General features: G+C 35.4%; 2 protein-coding genes and 1 pseudogene across 2 annotated transcripts; 2 read left to right on the top strand and 1 right to left on the bottom strand.

Moving 5' to 3' along the window:
* The first annotated feature begins 3432 nt into the window (after positions 1 to 3432).
* LOC125200360 lies at positions 3433 to 3873 on the top strand. Its single transcript, XM_048098014.1, has one exon. The coding sequence runs from the start codon at positions 3433 to 3435 to the stop codon at positions 3871 to 3873; it is 441 nt and encodes a 146-aa protein (XP_047953971.1).
* Positions 3874 to 3981: 108 nt separating this feature from the next.
* Positions 3982 to 4700, top strand: LOC125200362. The gene is made up of 2 exons (XM_048098015.1): positions 3982 to 4390; positions 4513 to 4700. Exons 1-2 carry the CDS (start codon positions 3982 to 3984, stop codon positions 4698 to 4700), a joined length of 597 nt encoding a protein of 198 aa, XP_047953972.1.
* A 7477-nt stretch (positions 4701 to 12177) lies between these two features.
* Positions 12178 to 16064, bottom strand: LOC125200359 (annotated as a pseudogene).
* Between the last annotated feature and the right edge of the window lie 1955 nt (positions 16065 to 18019).

Raw genomic sequence — 18019 nt, 5'->3', positions numbered from 1 at the left:
TGACATATTAATCAATGAGGAAACATAAAAAATATGTTGATTATCTAGAAAATGTTAAGACTAGTTTTGAAATTCTAGTGTGCTTAAAATTTAAATGCAGGCATAGAAAAAACATAAAAGATGGAAATAAATTTATAGGTAGTGAAGCAAACCTCACGATGCTACTCCATTAAATTGGTGGCTCTTATTTCAATCGAAACATGATGAAATCCAGCTTTTGACCCATCCAAGCTACTTTTGCAAAAAACCCTAGCTTTAATGGGTGTTCTTTGTAAGGCGATCAGAAACACATGATGAAACCCACTATCTAGAAAAGGAAATAATATTTGGGAAAAAGTAAAAAAAAAAAATCTAGAATAAAATAATATTGCTATGGATTAACATTTAAAAGACCTTATGAAACCCTAAAAATCCTGAATTAAGAGAGATTAATAGGGAAGAAGAGAAAAGCAAAGAGAAAATGGGAAAAGTGAGAGGTAGAAAAACATGGGGGGGGGGGGTCAGAGATGAAGAGTCGCTTTTGTCATGAGAATCAGAGATGAGAAAGCGACGGAAATTATCATTTATGGTTGAGGGTTGCATTTATATAGAGAAGGGTGATAGGTGAAAGTTCCATTTAGTGCAGAATTTGCAGTGAAAAATGTCTCAAAAAGGGAAGATGAAGAAGAAACAGTAAAAACCAAGCTACCTGGATTGATTTTGAGAGGGGCAGTAAATAGACAAAAACATTTAACACGGTGGTGAGGGGAGGTTTGACCATTAAATGTTGGTACTTTTGTTATGATTCCCAATTTCTCACCGCATGTGACAGTCATGGAGGCCCCGCACCAATATATCCACCATCGCAGGCTTGCTTCTTTCCTGCCAAATCATAGGCTAATCAAATCCGTATGTTAAATGCAACTATTTTACAAATTAAATTACTAAGGGCTTGTTTGGTAGCTATGTCATGTTTAGACTAGACATGATACCATTATGATAGTAATCATAGTTTCGATTAGTTAATTTACATATATTGGGTGTTTGGTAGATTAAGATAATTGTGAGTTATCTTATTGTAGTGTTTGGTACAATAAGTCACAAGTAAGGATTAAAATTATGATTGTCAAAATTATCCTCATTAGTTTAAGTTAATTACTAAACTATCATCATTTTGCCCTAATAATTCCTATAAAATCGTTTTGTTTAAAATTAACATCTTTTCAAGCTAAACTCCTTACAAAAATTAGCATCTTTATATCAAAAAACTTATATTTATTTTGGTATTCTATTTTTGTGAGCATTAATAATTTTGGAAAAATTTTATGAATAATCAATTATTATTTTGGACAAATTCTATATGAAAATATTTTATCAAGTATCAAATTTTATATGTTCAATTTTTTGAAGTTTAAAGCGTTATGTTTAAAACAAAAGTAATTGCCTTCAAGTATTACGTAATTATAAGTATAATATAATATAATGTAAATAAAGTAATATAATGAGAATATAATATGATTTAATGTAAAGTAATATAACGAGAACATAAAGTAATATAATGAGAATATTATAATATAATATAATGTAAATAAAATAACAAAGTAATATAATTAGAACAACAAATTGACATCAACAAAATTCTTAATATGATTTAATAGGAAAATGACGTCCTTCAATACAACAACTAAGTAAAATTGATGGGTTAGAAATTTTGATGGGTAAAATTGTATTTTGCTAACTTAACTAGGCTTTCATGATAAATAACATAGGATTTTGGGTAGTTACAAATATGACTAAAACATAAGATTTTCAGTGGGCTTTGTGCGGGCCGGAAATAAAACACGGGCTACTATATTTGGTAACATAACTACCAAACACACAAATAAACCCAGATTAATTTCTTATCTAGGCGAAACATAGCTACCAAACGGCCCCTAATTCTCTTCTATCCTATCTATTTCTAACTAGAAATAAGGTATTAGCATTATTAATTTATCAAATCAATGATAAGGATCATTATTGGCCGTTAAATACTCGATTTTTTTTTATCTTATCTGTCTCTAACAACCATAAAATAGCATTATTATTTGTCTAAGATAAGGACTATTGGTCTTAAATACTTGGAGGATTTTGATTTTGCACACAAGTTTTAAAAATTATAAATAAATATATAACAAACAGTTCAATTGATAACTATCATGAATAAAAAATTGAATCAGTTGGTGATTCAAAATACGCAGACTGATATCAATTAATAACCAATACTCCCACCATTCGTGATTCAAAATACGCAGACTGATATCAATTAATAACCAATACTCCCACCGTTCGTGAATAAGAGTCCCATTAAAAAGTTTTAAGAAAAGTGAAGGCAAGAAAGTTAGTGGATTATGAGTCCCACTTGAATATATTAGTTTTAAATGAAATGTGAGTGGAGTGAGTTAGTGGAATGTACCATTTATAGTAATTATGAACCGAGACTCTTATTTGCGGACAGACCAAAATGAAAAAACGGGACTTGTATATAGAGGGAGTATAACTTGTGCATCTAGCTAATATGTTCTCATTTTATGATAGTTTTCAAGAGATATGTTCTGGTGAGTGCTCAATTTGAGTGACAAATTAATTTTTTTTTCCATTAGATCTAATTATACGTCAACATTGTTGTAGTTCTCTCTCCATGAATTTTTTTTTTCTCTAAAATGAAATTCCACAAAACATATTTCAATTTCTTGGTTCTCCTAAAATTGAAGAAATCTCAAAATTGCAGCGATCTCAAAATTGCATAGATGTAAAACCCACAACAAATTTCTTATTCCCACTCCTGCCTATTGCCATTGATATTGCTGCAAATTAGTTTTCAATTGAACCATTTCCTTATTATATACACCCTCCGGTCCTGCGATTCTTAATTGAGACAAACCAATAAGAAAAGTGTGTCATCTTAGCTTGACGGAGTAGTACTTAAAATACTTACATAAATTTGTAAATTTATAACAAATTTATATTTTCTCCTAACTTAAATCTGACATGACATGACGTCAAATTATCACTACCTCGGTTGTACTCCTACGTAATTAAGATCAAGTAAGCAATTAGAGCAACCACTATAGGGGCGGCGCGCCGGCCGCCCCGGAGGCGGCTTAGCCGCGGCGGTCTATAGGGGGGAAGGCGTCCGCCCCGCGGGCGGACGAAAATCTTGGGGCGGAAGGGGCATCGCCGGCTTTGCGGCGAGGACGGGCCGCATGAGAGAGAATCGCGGCCGCCGCCGCGCCTATCTATTGCGCAGCGAAACCGCCGCGGCGGTCGCCGGATTTTTTTTTTTTTAAAAAAAATTTCGAATTTGTTGGGTTTTTTATAAATATTCCTCCCATTTTCATCTTCTCTCCCCACACATCTTCACACCCATTTCACTTTCTATCCAAATTTTCTATCTCTAAAAGCTTTTCAATTATGGATGATTTGTGGAATCAAGCATGGGATTCTTTGATTCAAGAGGTGCAGAGGGAGGCCGACGAGGATGCGGCGGCGGCGGCGGCGATCCCTCGTGCGATTCGTCATCGTCGGACAATCCCACGAGACCATGTCGGAGCGGCTGATCGGCTTATGGCCGACTACTTCAGCGCTGACCCTCGTTACCCGGCTGAGATTTTTCGTCGGCGTTTCAGAATGTCGCGTCCGCTCTTTACCCATATAGCGACGACATTGGCGGACCGGCTCGAGTGCTTCACGCTCCGGAGTGATTGCACCGGCCGGATCGGACTGTCTACTTTGCGTAAATGCACCTCTGCAATTGGGCCTAGCTTGCCTATGCCGGCCCGGTTGATATGTTCGACGAATACCTGGCAGATGGGTGAGGCGACTAGTCTAAATGTGCTCGCGACAGTTTTGTAAGGGCATTCAGGAAGTCTTTGGTCCGGAGTTCCTACGAAAGCCAACCCCTGATGAGTGCCGAGAAGGCGCTAGATATGCACGGTGCGGTGCACAGTTTCCCACGGGATGATGGGCAGCATTGATTGCATGCATTGGGAGTGGAAAAACTGCCCGGTGGCGTGGAAAGGCCAGTTCACTACCGGTTTCAAGCAGAAACATCCGTCGATGATCCTCGAAGCCGTTGCTGACTACCGTTTGCGGATCCGGCATGCGTATTTCGGTGTTGCAGGTTCGAACAACAAAGATCAACGTTCTGCGCAGTCGTCACCTATCTTCAATGATGAGTGCCGGGGAGAGGGTCCAGAGATCAGTTTTGTAGCAAATGGCACGCAGTATCGCATGGGATACTATTTGGCAGATGGAATATACCCTCGTTGGCCCGTATTCGCCAAGACACTTCGCCAACCGGCTGGAGCGAAGAGACAATATTTTGCGCGAAAACAAGAGGCCGCTAGGAAAGATGTTGAGCGAGCTTTTGGTGTGCTCCAAGCGCGATGGGCCATTCTACGCTGCCCGACACGAGTTTGGCACGAAGATGATGTCGCGAATATTATGGTAGCATGTATCATATTGCACAATATGAGTGCAATATGATAATAGAAGATGAAGGATTTGCTGCAGAACGTTGGGCGCCGGAAGATGGTGCAAGTACAAGTCACGGCGTTGCCTCCACGCCGATACAGATGGGTGTACCACGTAGTAATGAATATCTGATCCAACGTTTCGCTGATATACGCAGGAGCACAACACATGACCAACTCCAGGTCGATTTGATTGAAGAGGTCTAGGCACGTAGGGGAGGCGGCGTAGCGTGAAGAACATGTGTGATTTTCCGTAGATCAAATTTTCGTTGTAATTTTCCCCTCACTTTAATCCGACGAAAATTTAGTTTTCAATTTTAATTTTATTGCACTAGCCGTTTTTCTCTAATTATTTTTAGTCCGATAATTTTAATTGTAATTGAATTAAAATATACAACAAAAAAAACAAAGTGAAATTTGTTCACCAAAAAGTGTCCACTATTGCTGCAGACACTTTTTTTTGTGGCTGTGGACAAATAAAATGAGGCTATGGACAAAAAAAAAAGTTGTCCACCAAAAAGTGTCCACCTATAGTGGATGCTCTTATGCTTTCTTTATGCTCTATTTATCCCATTTTAGTTGGATGAGTATTTTTTTTTATTGTCTTACTTTAGTTGAATTAATATTTTTAGCAAAAAGCAACGCATTTACTTTTTCTTACTTCCTCTGTTCTATAATAATGGAGTCATTTTGTCATTTTGGTACGTTCCATAGTAGTGTAGTCATTTCCTTTTTTTTATTAAAAGTCAATACATTTCTTCTCATTTACTTTTCATTTCTCCTACTTTATTATCTTTTTATTTAATTTTCGTGCCGAAAAGAATGTCTCTACTACTATCAAACGGAGGGAATACTTTCTTTTCACTTCATATTTTCTACTCCTTCCATTCCTTGCTAATTGAAGTGTTTTTTTTTTTGTCACGAAGATTAAAAATAGTGTGTTAAGTGGATAATGAATAAAATAAGAGAGATGAAGAGAGAATAAAGTAAGTGAGAGGGTTAACTTTTACAAAAAAATAGAAATATCTCAATTATCTTGGAACTTCCCAAAATAGATAAATGACTCAATTAACATGGAACATGGTGAGTACTTTATTTTCTCTCAATTAATTCAAACACAATTTTAATAAATCTTGTGTCCAAAAGAAATATTTCTACAATGAAACGAATGTATTATAGCTTAGTTGTTAAAATATTTCTCCAAAAATTGTCACGACCTATTTTTTAACCTATCACGCTAGCATTTTAAATTCAGCTCCAACACCTGCAACACCTTAAGCTCCAAAATCCGGCACAACTTATTTCACTATTTTTCGTATTTTGTTATTTTAGTTTTTGATTTAGAAAACAAATAATATATCCATCCGCCATTAGTTGAATCTCGTTTATTGGTGACACGCATTTTAAAGAAATGTAAAAAAAAGTGGGTGGAAAAAAGTTAGTGGAATAAGTGTCTAACATGTATATATTAGTTTTAAATGAAATGCGAGTGAAATGAGTTAGTTGAATGTGAGACCCTAGTACCATTTATAATAAGAGTGAATTACATATTTAGGGCCTATACTTATCACGACGAACGTTTGCGGTCCCTATACTTGCAAAATATCATTTGCGGTCTATATACTTGTACTTATGCACGTTTTAAGGTTCTTTTCATTTTTTTATCTTTTTTTGGATGAAAATACCCCAAAAGAGCTGAGGGAAAATTTGTACACTATTTTCTCTCTTTCCTCCTCCTCCTTTTCTTTTTTCCTTTGTCTATAATAAAATTAGAACTAAAATTATAGGTTTGTTATTCTTATTTCCTTGTGCTCTGCTAAATTTTTTGAGAAATTTAATCATATGATGATAAATTTTACATTTTCACGTCATTTTCCTTCATCACACTAGAGTATTTGTGATTATGCTTCAAATGTGGAGTATTATAATTAATGATCCGTAAATAAAAGATTAAAAATTTGAATGACGAATTTCAACAAGTGAATATCTGAATCCAATCATTCGTAAAGTGAGGAATAATAAGCGATAAATGGAATGGATGAAATTATGGTAATTTTGGTTGTGTGTATTTAGCAAGTGGGTGGTGCACTGCAACTTATGTGGGTTCTTTCATCAGAAATTTCTCTTCGCAATTCTAACAAAATAATGTAAAATAAACTTCTTAGTTGAACATTTGATTTGTCTCATTTCCTTCTTCAAATATGTCTCATCTCAATTTTTCTTGTAATTATACAAGTCATTTACAGAAAGAAGAAAGAGAAAAAATGAGGAAGAATGAAAAAAGAGAGAAAATAGTAGTATATAAATTTGTCCTTCATTTATTTGGGGGTATTTTTATCCTAAAAATGTCAAAAAAAGAAAAGAACCTTAAAACGTGCATAAATACAAATATAAGGACCGCCAATGATATTTTGCAAGTATAGGGACCGCAAACGTGCGTCGTAATAAGTATAGGTCATAAATATGTAATTCACTCTTATAATAAAAGTGAATTGGGACTCCTATTCGCGGACGGACTAAAATGGAAAAACAGGACTTGTATTCGCTCCCTCCATCCGTCCGCAATTAGGTTGCCCCCGCCACCCCACTACAATAGTGCGTCGATCACCGTTGCACTGGGGCCAACGGGTTTTCTCGGCACCGATGCTCTCTCCACCTTCCCATCAAGTGAAGTCGAAATTGCTTTCCTAGATTATATAGGCCTTTCTTGTAAATCTAGAGAATATGGACTCTCTAACCAAAGAATCGGTGAAACTTCTCTAGTTAGAGGCTTCTTGGTATGATGAAATGGAATGAGGAGGGAATGGAATGAAGATGAGAATGAAATGCGGGTGGGAATTCTTGTGCTTGATAAGCACAGAAATCAAAAGGAATAAATTGTTATTACTTAACGTTTCCATTCCTTTGTTTGATAACTAAGTTAATATGGAAATTGAATGGAATGAAATATGAATAATTAATATGTTGATTCTACCAAAAAAGTACTACACACATTTCACACACTACACACATTTCACACACTACACACATTTTACACACTACACGCACTTCACACACTACACATTTCATAATACACGCACTTCACACACTACACACTACACACATATTTCATCCCTTTGTAACACAATGTCTCATCCCTTTGTTAGATAGGAGGATGGTTTACAATGGACCCGTCCGGCCGTCCCCTTCACTTTTGTTTTACTATTGGTAATCTACAATTAGTTCGTCTTCCTTTAGATTTTTTTGTTCTTATGTCGCGACATGCCCTATGTTGTAAATTAGCCACTTTTGATTTCGATTTTATCTATGAGGACAAGTCACTTTTGAACGTGTTCTACATGATTGTATATATGAAATTATTATTATTTTTTCTTGATATAGTATGTTTGCCTAATCCTCAAAATAAATAAGCAAAGTAGAGAATATATTGATTTATCTTAAATTGTCATAATGATGACGAAAAAAGTAAAGTAATTCTTTAAAGTGCCCAAACCATGTACTATATTATTCAAATATTACTCCAGCTCATCATCTTTTCAGCACACAATTGGGAATTTCGATTTGAACGTATCAATATTTTCAATTCATGCTATTTTCGGAATGTAGTTATTCTCTTTTTTCATTTACTCAACTAAATTTTTTAACTGATGTGAAACGTGCGTAGCATGTGAAATATATAAAATATGTGTAATGTGTGAAATGTGTGAAGTGTTGAAATATGTGAAATGTGTGTGATGTGTGTAGTGTGTAAAGGTGTTTTGTAGTGTGTAAGTATGTGAAGTTTGTGAAATGTGTGGGTGTGAAATGTGTGAAGTGTGTGTAGTGTGTGAAATATGTGAAATGTGTTTTTGTGTGAAGTGTGTTTGTGTGTGGATTTTTCAATTATTAAAAATTTTAAAATGGAGTTAGAAATGCCATTCCATTCCACCATACCAAGTAGGGCATGAAAGTATTTAAAAATGAAAACACGCATTTGATTGCCGCCTTTAACAATCAGCCAACTTTATCTCGTTAAATTCCTATAGTCGTTGTTGCCTGACACCAAAAAACCACAATCTTATAATTATCTAGTTTAAACCCTCCGAACTTGAGTTTTACTCTTACAAATACTTGACCTTTTTTATCAACTAGTGAATCAAAGATAATCAAATTTGATCAATTTCGCATAAGAAATAATACATTTTAGAAATTAAAAAAACAAAAACTTTCGGGAAATATTTGGGTATGCCGTATTATGCGCGAGAGAAGAAAGGGATGTAGATTTCTTAAAATTAGTTTGATTTTTAAATATTTTGATAAGCAGAAAATGTTGTCTGTTGGGTGGGGTAGTGTTAAGTGGGATAAGTGCATTGCTGGAGAGGGGTGGACCGTTGTGGAGTTTCCCAGACCATGCTGCCACCAATTGCATTCCAACATTTCTCACCGTCCCATAGTCTTTTTAGGAAAATCCTCGTTAATATAAATATAATCTACTCCTCCCTCAGGTATTAGACCTTTCTTTTGGGATATCCATATATTAAAACTATTTCTTGAAAACGTCTATCTTTTTTATTCTCCCCCTCTTTTTCTTCCTTCTCTCCCCTTTTTTTTCTCTCATACTTTACTCTCTACTTTAACTATTTAAATATCATTCCCTTTAAAACATGTTGCCGAAAAGTGAGTCTATCTTTCGGGCGGAGGAGTATTATTTTCTCTTCCAAAACATAAAACAACATCTCCAAATTGTATCAAATTCCCAAGTGCGCATCTATTATGAGTGGAAGTACTAAAGTGCGAGTGTGTGGTATAAGGAGAGACTTGGGTTGATATTAAAAGCTTGCTTCGAGCTGCTTATACGTATATAATCTTATTTTCCAAAATTTAAAGAGGATAAATATTTTCAGAATATTCCTGCATTGTAGAGTATGGTGATTACGTCATCACTAATAAAGGATATCTTAGACGAGTTTTGCAAAAATAAATTAATATTTGTCGTGATTTTTAGGGTACAACTAATACAGTTTAATTTCACAAAATTAAGTAAAAAAATCTTTAAAAATACTCCCTCGCCCCATTGGAGATGACATGAATTTTAGGAGGTGTTTTTATGTGTTAAGTGGAAAAGAAAATAATATATTTATATTAATGTGAGAAGACATTTTTATTTAAAAAGAAAATGTGACAATTTTTTGTGGATAACAAAAAGGAAAGTACGGCATTTATTATTTCTGGCTGCTTCGATGAAGAGGATGATAGTGCAGGAGGATGGTGTCTACGGTTTTCTTCATCTCTCTTGTTTCCTTCTCATTCTTGATGGTAAAAGCGTCGGCCATTTTAATACTCCCCAACTTTGCTCCGAATTGAAATTTCCACCCCCATTGCTTAAATCTGCGTATCAATGTTTCTTTTACACTTTATCTGTAGTTTATAATATACTATTCACTTTGGATGTGATGTGGAAGAAGTGTTATATGATATGTGTAAAAGGAATGATGCAAATGCAATTGGATTGGATTTGAAGAAGCAATGTGTTAGTCATGACAAAGAGAGTGAGAAATAAGCAGCAAGAATGAGAAGACTTGATCAGAATGATCTCTCTTTTTGAACTGTTATGTTACTTTTTCTTTGTTGATGTTGGCTAATTTGATTACTGGAGTTGGCCTTTCATATAATCTTAGTTTTGTTAACCTCTTTCGATTCTTCAAACCTTAATTTATTTGAAGTGATCCTTGATCCTTTGTGATATCCAGAGCCCGACATCTTGTAGAAGCCTGTTTCCAGAAGCATCTTGTTGACAAAAACTACTCCATTTGTATATTTCACATACTAAGTCACTAATTTCCAATCGGGTACACTCAATCCATCTTAAGTACAATGAAATCAAATCATCCTAAGCATCAATTGTTGAGAAAAGTTCCTCTATGGATGGAGTTCGAAGCGTAGGTAGCGCTGAGTTTGTGATGATCTATAGAATGAGAATTAAATAAAAATCAAGAGAGATGAAGAAAACCGTCTACACCATCCTCTTCATCGAAGCAGGCCAGAGCTTTTAAGTGGCGTTTGAGAATTGTAGAAGAAATGCGTGAAATTGATTTAAGAGAACGAAAGGAGAGATGAAGTGGAAAGTGGCACTAACAATGTCGTTCCTTATAAGTGCTCAGCATATCAAATTTCATTAAGTATGACTCATAATTTAAATTATATTAAAAAATAAATTAAATATTAATTTATTACATCATAATAATAATAGTAGTAATAATTATTATAATAATATAGAAGAGAAAGATAGAGAAGATATATATATCTAGGAATGTCAATCGGGCCAATCCTATTCGAGTTGCGTCGATCGGGTGCGGATAATCGGGTTGTGATTTTTTCGTGTTATGAAAGTTCAACCTAACCCTAAAGCTCGGATTTGGGCTAGCCCAAAGTTAATCGGGTTGTACGATAAAATTAACATCCGATCAATTCAATAAGTAATTGTGAAAAATTAGTTATATTTATAAAATGTAAAATATTTATTATGGTAAATTTGAGATATATGCTTAAACTCAAACATAAACATGATCAAATACTAATATTTGAGATTTATGCAAAATAAAACATAAACACCAAGAAATTTTAAAGCATGTTTTTAAAATTTAAATATATATTTTAGTGAATTTGACGTTTTAATTATTTAGCTATTATTATGTTAATAAAAATTTAATATATAATTTATATATTTAATATGTAGAATTGAAAGTTATTTTTTTAGTTATATGTGTTATAAAATAACTAATGAAGTGTCGAATTGAGTTAAACAAATAGAATGATAGAAATTTTTTCGGTTTCGGGTCTAGCCCTAATAGGTTGCAGGTTAATTGAGTGCGGGCCTATGATGTAATTTTATCGCTATAAATTTTTAGCCCTAACCTATAAATTTAGCGCTATTCTGATTCGAGATTTCGCTACATTGACATCCCTATATATATCCTTTTAGGTCCTCTTTTTGTGTATGCTCAAAAATATCCTCCATGGCAAAATGTAAAAATGTGATTTTCATTGGGGTGAAAATTAGCATCAGTCTTCAAAATGTGATTTTTAGGTCTTAAAAATGATACAAAACAAAGATCAGTCACTATCGTCCCAAAGAATATACATTTTTTCCTTTTATCTCCAACAAAATATCATTTCCGATTTTAGAAATTCTCTCTCTCTAGAGGTGGAACCATTCTCCATTAAAACAATTTAACTACTTTTCCTTTCTTATTTTACAATTTTGCATTAAAATTCGTCAACCTAAAATGCATATTCTTTATTCTTTAGAGGCGAGATTTTATCTAAGTAGTTCACTCAAAGGAAAAGATAACATGTATTCGTTGACTTAGTGACAGTGTGGTTAATATCACAGAGTCACAGCCCCACCATAACACGGCCTTTACTGTTTATTACTCCGTATCTTCCATTCATAAAAAAGAGCAAGTAAAAATTATGTCAATTCATACCAAATATATTTCCATCATTAATTAATTTCAAAAAATTTAAAAGGAAAGAAAAATATTAAAAAAGAAAAAATAAACATCATGTGGATATATGGAAGGTTAATACCCCTCACCATACTGCTCTTTTCACACGTTTGTCAAACCTATTTATAATATATCTTAAATATGTATATAAACATATGTTGCGTGCCCAAATTTGGTCGTCTCCATCCAATGCCTGTGCAGTTTTTTGCTGTGGAATGGAGGCTGAGCAGGTTAGGGAATAGGCACGCCATTAAAACAGCTGGAAGAATAGATTAGTCGATCCATCCCCATACGATTGAAGATCAGCAGGTCGAACTAGTGCTCTGCACAGAGGGCAAGTTCTCTCTCGTTCGAACCTGAAAGCAGTTGTGACCCTGTGAGTTCCTCGCATGATAATATGGAGGGAAAATGTTGAAAGAATCAACCAATGTAGACGAGAGAACATGAAAACAAATTAGGTATGCTCAGGACAACTCTGTATAACTTCGTGTATTCTTTTACTGGAAGATGTTTTAAAGAAGTTTAAGAAACAAGTAGACAATTTGCAGCTTCAGTTAGCAGCTGAGGCGAAATCAAGAATATCAGTGGGAGCAAACTGCATTGCATAATAAGGTGCCGAATTAAAAATGGGAAAGAAAACGAACCATTCTGAAACACAATCTTCACAGAAAATATGCTTGCAGCGTAACAAAATGGGTGCATGCATCTTCTCCTGGCATATGGCACATAAGTCTCCAGCTGCATTCACCTAAAGTAAAATAAATCATAAGGTTTTGCCAATTCAAAATGCATCTTCACGTATCTTGACTCCTCAAACACATCAGGAACCGAATGAGATTAGACCAAAAGTTCAAAGTAAAAAAACATGTCAGAAGATAATATAACTCCAGAAACAAAATTGAGTGCTTGCCAATAGAAAATAGGGTAAGTAATAGCCAACACCCACTCAATAGAACAATGAAACATAAAGGGATCACCGCACTAAGTATTATAGAAATCAGCTTCACCAAAACTTGCTGCATTGCTCCCATCTTGTTTCTATCTTTTCTAGTCTTAGAATGTAAAAGGCAGTACACAAACGTAAAATATTCTGCAAAATTTACTGTATTCTGCTTTCTCTAGAATTGGCAATAAAGAAAATTGAAGTATTTGTTTTATCAGCAGAAATGTCAACAGTAATTTTTACCTGTTCTGACGTTGCAACAGATCCATAATGGATTTCCTTTCGGGATAATGCCTTTAAGGATGCAAAGAAAGATTGAACCTAATAGGGGAGAGAGGAATAAGTCCAATCTACAGACTCAAGTATTAGATAAGTGAAAAGTAATTGGGATTGACTTACTTTCTCAACAATTGATGTTAGCTTGAAAGTTAAATAAAGTCCGGTTGTTAATGATGAAAGAGACTCCCGTATGTTTTGTTCAAGAAGAATCTATACCATACAGGGGTTGGTAACAAAGCACGATACAGAAGCAGTGCATATTCGATCAGAGTCAACATTTGCCCCTGAATCATGAAAACATTAGTAATAGACGTAAATTATTTACATGACATCAGTTGATAAAATAAAAATTACTATATGTTTCAAAACTGTGTACCTGTCTACGAAAATTGTGTCCTCTACCATTCTTATAATACATTAGCAGAACCAGCTTCACAGCCATTGCTGCCTGACGTGCCATTATATCTGATAGTATCAAAATCCAAAGTAAGTACGGGAATCTTGGAAGACAATAAATCTTTGAGTCAGTAATGCAGTTTTTAAATATTCCAGTATATTCTAAATAGCATAAGTACGTGAATCTTGGAAGACATTAATTCTTTGAGTCAGTAATGCAGTTTTTAAATATTCCAGTATATTCTAAATACCATGCATGCACCACTTAGACAGCAAGCAAAAATTATAGAACCACAAATCAATTTTGACAGCCTATTCTTGAAATTCCTTAAGTCACTATAGGTACACAAACAGCTGTTCTTTAGCGAATCAATAACTAAGTAATCTAAAACAAAAGAACATTATGACTTCAAGAACAAGCAAATTTCGGAAAAGCTTCCATCTCTAAAATAGTAATCAAATTAAGCAACTAGCGCACGGGCATGCAAGAGAGAAAGACAGACTGGGTAATAACCAGGGGACAAAGTCGTACCATTAACCAGGATGACAAATATAGCGTGCCAGAAGGTGGGATTGCCTTTGGAGGAATCATGAGTAGTGGAAAAAAGGGGTCGTCCTTACGATGCCACCAGTATATTCCAAAGATATGAAGCATGAAGAAGAACAAATAACCAACTAGGACGCTCATCCTTCTTTCCCCCTGCAAATGCAAATTTAAGGTCTTTGTTTAGTTTCCATTGCATTTTTAAGAAAATGGGAGTCTTTATCAGAATCATTTCATATTACTGCTATAGTTCAGCTTATGGAACATGAATCCCACCTTTAGAGCAGTTTGCTTCCGAAGAATGTCATTGGACTTCAATAAGATGGCAGTGGAATAAATGGTAACAGCAAATCCTGAAACCATTCACTGAAAATTCAACTGTTGGACCCAACAGGAAATTCGGATGACAACAAGAACAAGACAGCACTAAAAATTCAAAACCTGATACAGATGCTATATGGATATCAAGTTTGTTTTATTTGAAACAGAGTAGATTGTAGATTATAACTTTGTACTATAATTCTTGCATTGTTGTGAGTATCAACTATAACAGAAAGTTAGAACAATGGATTGATTAGAAAGAACACGGGCTGATATGGGTTTTTGCAGTCATGTGCTTGAAATATATTGTTTCACGAGGGACGAGACTTTTGATTTTCTTATCCAATGGAGCAGGACATGGCATGAGTTAGAAACTTATAAGATGGTTGCAAGTCCTTGCTCTGCAACTGTGTCATCACAATGTGATGTGATGGACAATTCTCAAGTGGAGATTCAGTTTCTAGTTTGTGGCTAAGCTAACCTCTCAAGCCCCTGCTACTGAAGAAAGAAGACACTTTCCTGATAGTCGTAAATGAATAAACAGCATCAATGTTAAACAACACTATAGAACCTATTCCTAGAACAAAGGTATCAGCCACACAAACAACTCATGCTCATGGTATGGTAGCCCACCAACAAGATCTTTCTAAGATATCAAGAACTAAGCTAAGCAGTGTATCCATCCAGCTGTTTGTGTACCTTAACAACTACTAACAATTCAACCAACATTTTAGCCTTCAGAATTACATCTTCAGGGTAAAATATCAATATATTCTCAACATAAAAATCTTCATCACTAAGCATCACAAAATGTTAAATCATATTATATCAATGAAGAAAGTATTACGATATACTACCTTGCAAGTGCTGGCGGATGAAAACAACCAACAATAGCAAGGAAAACGGAAGAATCTGCTCAATCCACCTGGCCGCCTGCTGTATATCGTACCTCTGGTACGACGATCCTTCCCTATTACTATTATCATCACCCGCCGCGCTCCGATTAACATCATCACCCCCAACCGTGGACTCCTCCGCACCCAATCCCGCCACATTCTCCCCATTACTCGCAGCTCTATCCTGCTCCCCGATAATCCGAATCGAAACTTCCCCACTGTTACTGTTATTGCCAGAATTCCCACTGCCACTGCCACTAGCTTCATCGCCGCCGTCAACGGACTCGGAATTTGAGCGTTTCTCTCCGGTATTAGAGGTAGGGCTTGAGAGTAGCGGTAGTCGGGTCGGACCCGGAGCAAACCGGAGTATTCAATTAGGGATGAAACCGGGGAGCGCAGGAACCGGATTGAGGGGAACTGTAGGATTTGCCCCCTCCATTGCTTGGCGACGCGGAATCAATATTCGTAGCTTCAGAATTTGATATCTCCATTCCGAAAAATTAAAAGAAACGCACAAATCTGAATTTAAAGCAAACAGAATTGATTGATTCTTGTAGAGGAAGAAGAGGAGTAAATTGAAGAAAAGTCAGAAGAGTGAGAACTGTGTGCAATAATTATTTAGAGAATATCAGTATATCGAAACAAACAAACATCCAATTATATAAACCATATTTACCAATATGCAGTTTAATAATATATGAATGAATTAAAATAGTGGCGAAGAGAGTAAGAGATGGAGGAAGAATTATCTGGGGGAGAAGAGGTCCTAAAATAGCTGATCTAAATATTTTTATTTATTATTTATATATTGATGATATTTATGTTATTTTTGACTAAGAATAGAGATAACGTGTTACCTAAAAAGTTTAATTGGCGTTTGTGATATTTGGCCATTTTGTCAACAGAATTAAATTGGAGTTTGTCTGAGCAAAAAAATATTGAATTTTATAGGCGAGAAATTAATTGAAGTTGATGCTACGGTATTCTATAATATTTGTTCAGTGCATTGATATGAGGGTTAGTTTGGCTGCGTATCGTCTCAAACAATACACTACCATAAATAATTGGGTCGCTCTCTTTACGTCTATGTAAACAATTTAACATAAATAATAATTCTTGATTTGTATAAATATACTTAGGGCATCAGTTTGAAAATTATACTTTCTTATCCCAATTTAGTACTCTCGAGTTTTTCATTTTAGTCAATTCCACTTTAGAAGTTTCGTTTAAATGTTCCATATTTAAAAAAAACAAGTTTAATTAAATAATAAATCAATTAAATAAAAACCATAAATATTAAAGGCAAAAAAACAATGTTGGTCCATTCCTAATTTTGATCTCTCTCTTTACTCGCCCCTCTCTCTCTGCGAACCTTAATTGAACTAGCTCGCTCACTCTCTACGATACCCCTAAATTTGTCGCCGTCTCCTCATCCTCTCTCGAATTGCTTAAATGGGTACCCTAAACCTACCATCTCCACTATCTCTACCATCTCCGCCATCATCTCTGCTTCGCTATCACCATCCTCGCCTTTGTCGGTCGATTGGTCATTCGAACAAAGTTCGGGCCGATTGAGACTCCAATCGCCACTCATTTGTCCCTAGTTCCCGTATTTGTGGGAGGACGTGAACTATGTCCACTATCGTCCCGAAACTATTCTGTGAACCCTAGCATGTCACATCTACATCATCTCTCTCCGTAAGTCGATTTGTCATTCGACTCCACTTTGGAGTCGATTTAGGCAACGAGCGTTGTCGATCTGTTCCCAATCTCCACCGTCGTCCACTGAAACACCGCCAACCGAAGGAAATGGTGGGTACACGAGAGAGGAGTGCCACCTTCGGTTTCTAGCCATCTAGTTCCCATATTTTTTGTTACTCCTCTAAATATGTGAGTATGCATTTTGAATTATAGGGTTTTTACGGACATTTGGCCTTCGGCCATCCCTATGACGAAAAAATGCTTGCAATTATGATTATTTGTGCTTACGCCACCTCCATTTTTCGGTTTGGACACTTAAGCACAACTCGATAGTGTTTTGGCTTTGTGGTGTTATTCGTTGGTGGTGTTTTGGTTTGGTGGTGTATTGGCTTAATGGTGTTAGTGGGTTGATGGTGTTCGGTTGGTTCATGCTGCTTGCTTACATTTGCTTGGTTACCTTTTGCTTGACTACTTGTTGCTTGGTTGTTTATTCTTATGATGAGATATGTTTAGGGTTTGATGGGTGATTTTTTGGTGCCTCAGCTCATTGTCTATATGATGAGTGTTCTCTTGCGAAACTTGTTTTTTGCTTTGTGCTTGATTCTTGGTTGATAGCTTCTGCTCTTTGCTTCGCTTCATTGCTTACAAACCCAATGGTATACAAAGAGTATGCATTACTAAAATGTAATTTACATTATCAATGCATTACAATGTCATAGTCCAAAAAGCAAAAGCAAAATCAAAATGCGATCGAGTGATCTGCATCTGAGTAGCAATAAAGTGACGAGATCCCACTATGTAATAGGAATCACCATCATTGTATAGTGCTAAGCGATCCAACACCTCTCTCACCACCCTTTCTTCTACCTCCAAGACATTGGTTAATCCCTCTATTCTTTCTAGCCTATCCTTGTTCATACGGGAGATTTTATAATTGTTCCCATCCTTCACTTTTAGGA

This window comes from Salvia hispanica, unplaced genomic scaffold (genome assembly GCF_023119035.1).
Source record: "Salvia hispanica cultivar TCC Black 2014 unplaced genomic scaffold, UniMelb_Shisp_WGS_1.0 HiC_scaffold_929, whole genome shotgun sequence".
NCBI classification, from domain to species: domain Eukaryota; kingdom Viridiplantae; phylum Streptophyta; class Magnoliopsida; order Lamiales; family Lamiaceae; genus Salvia; species Salvia hispanica.
This window is presented reverse-complemented; position numbering and strand designations above follow the sequence as displayed.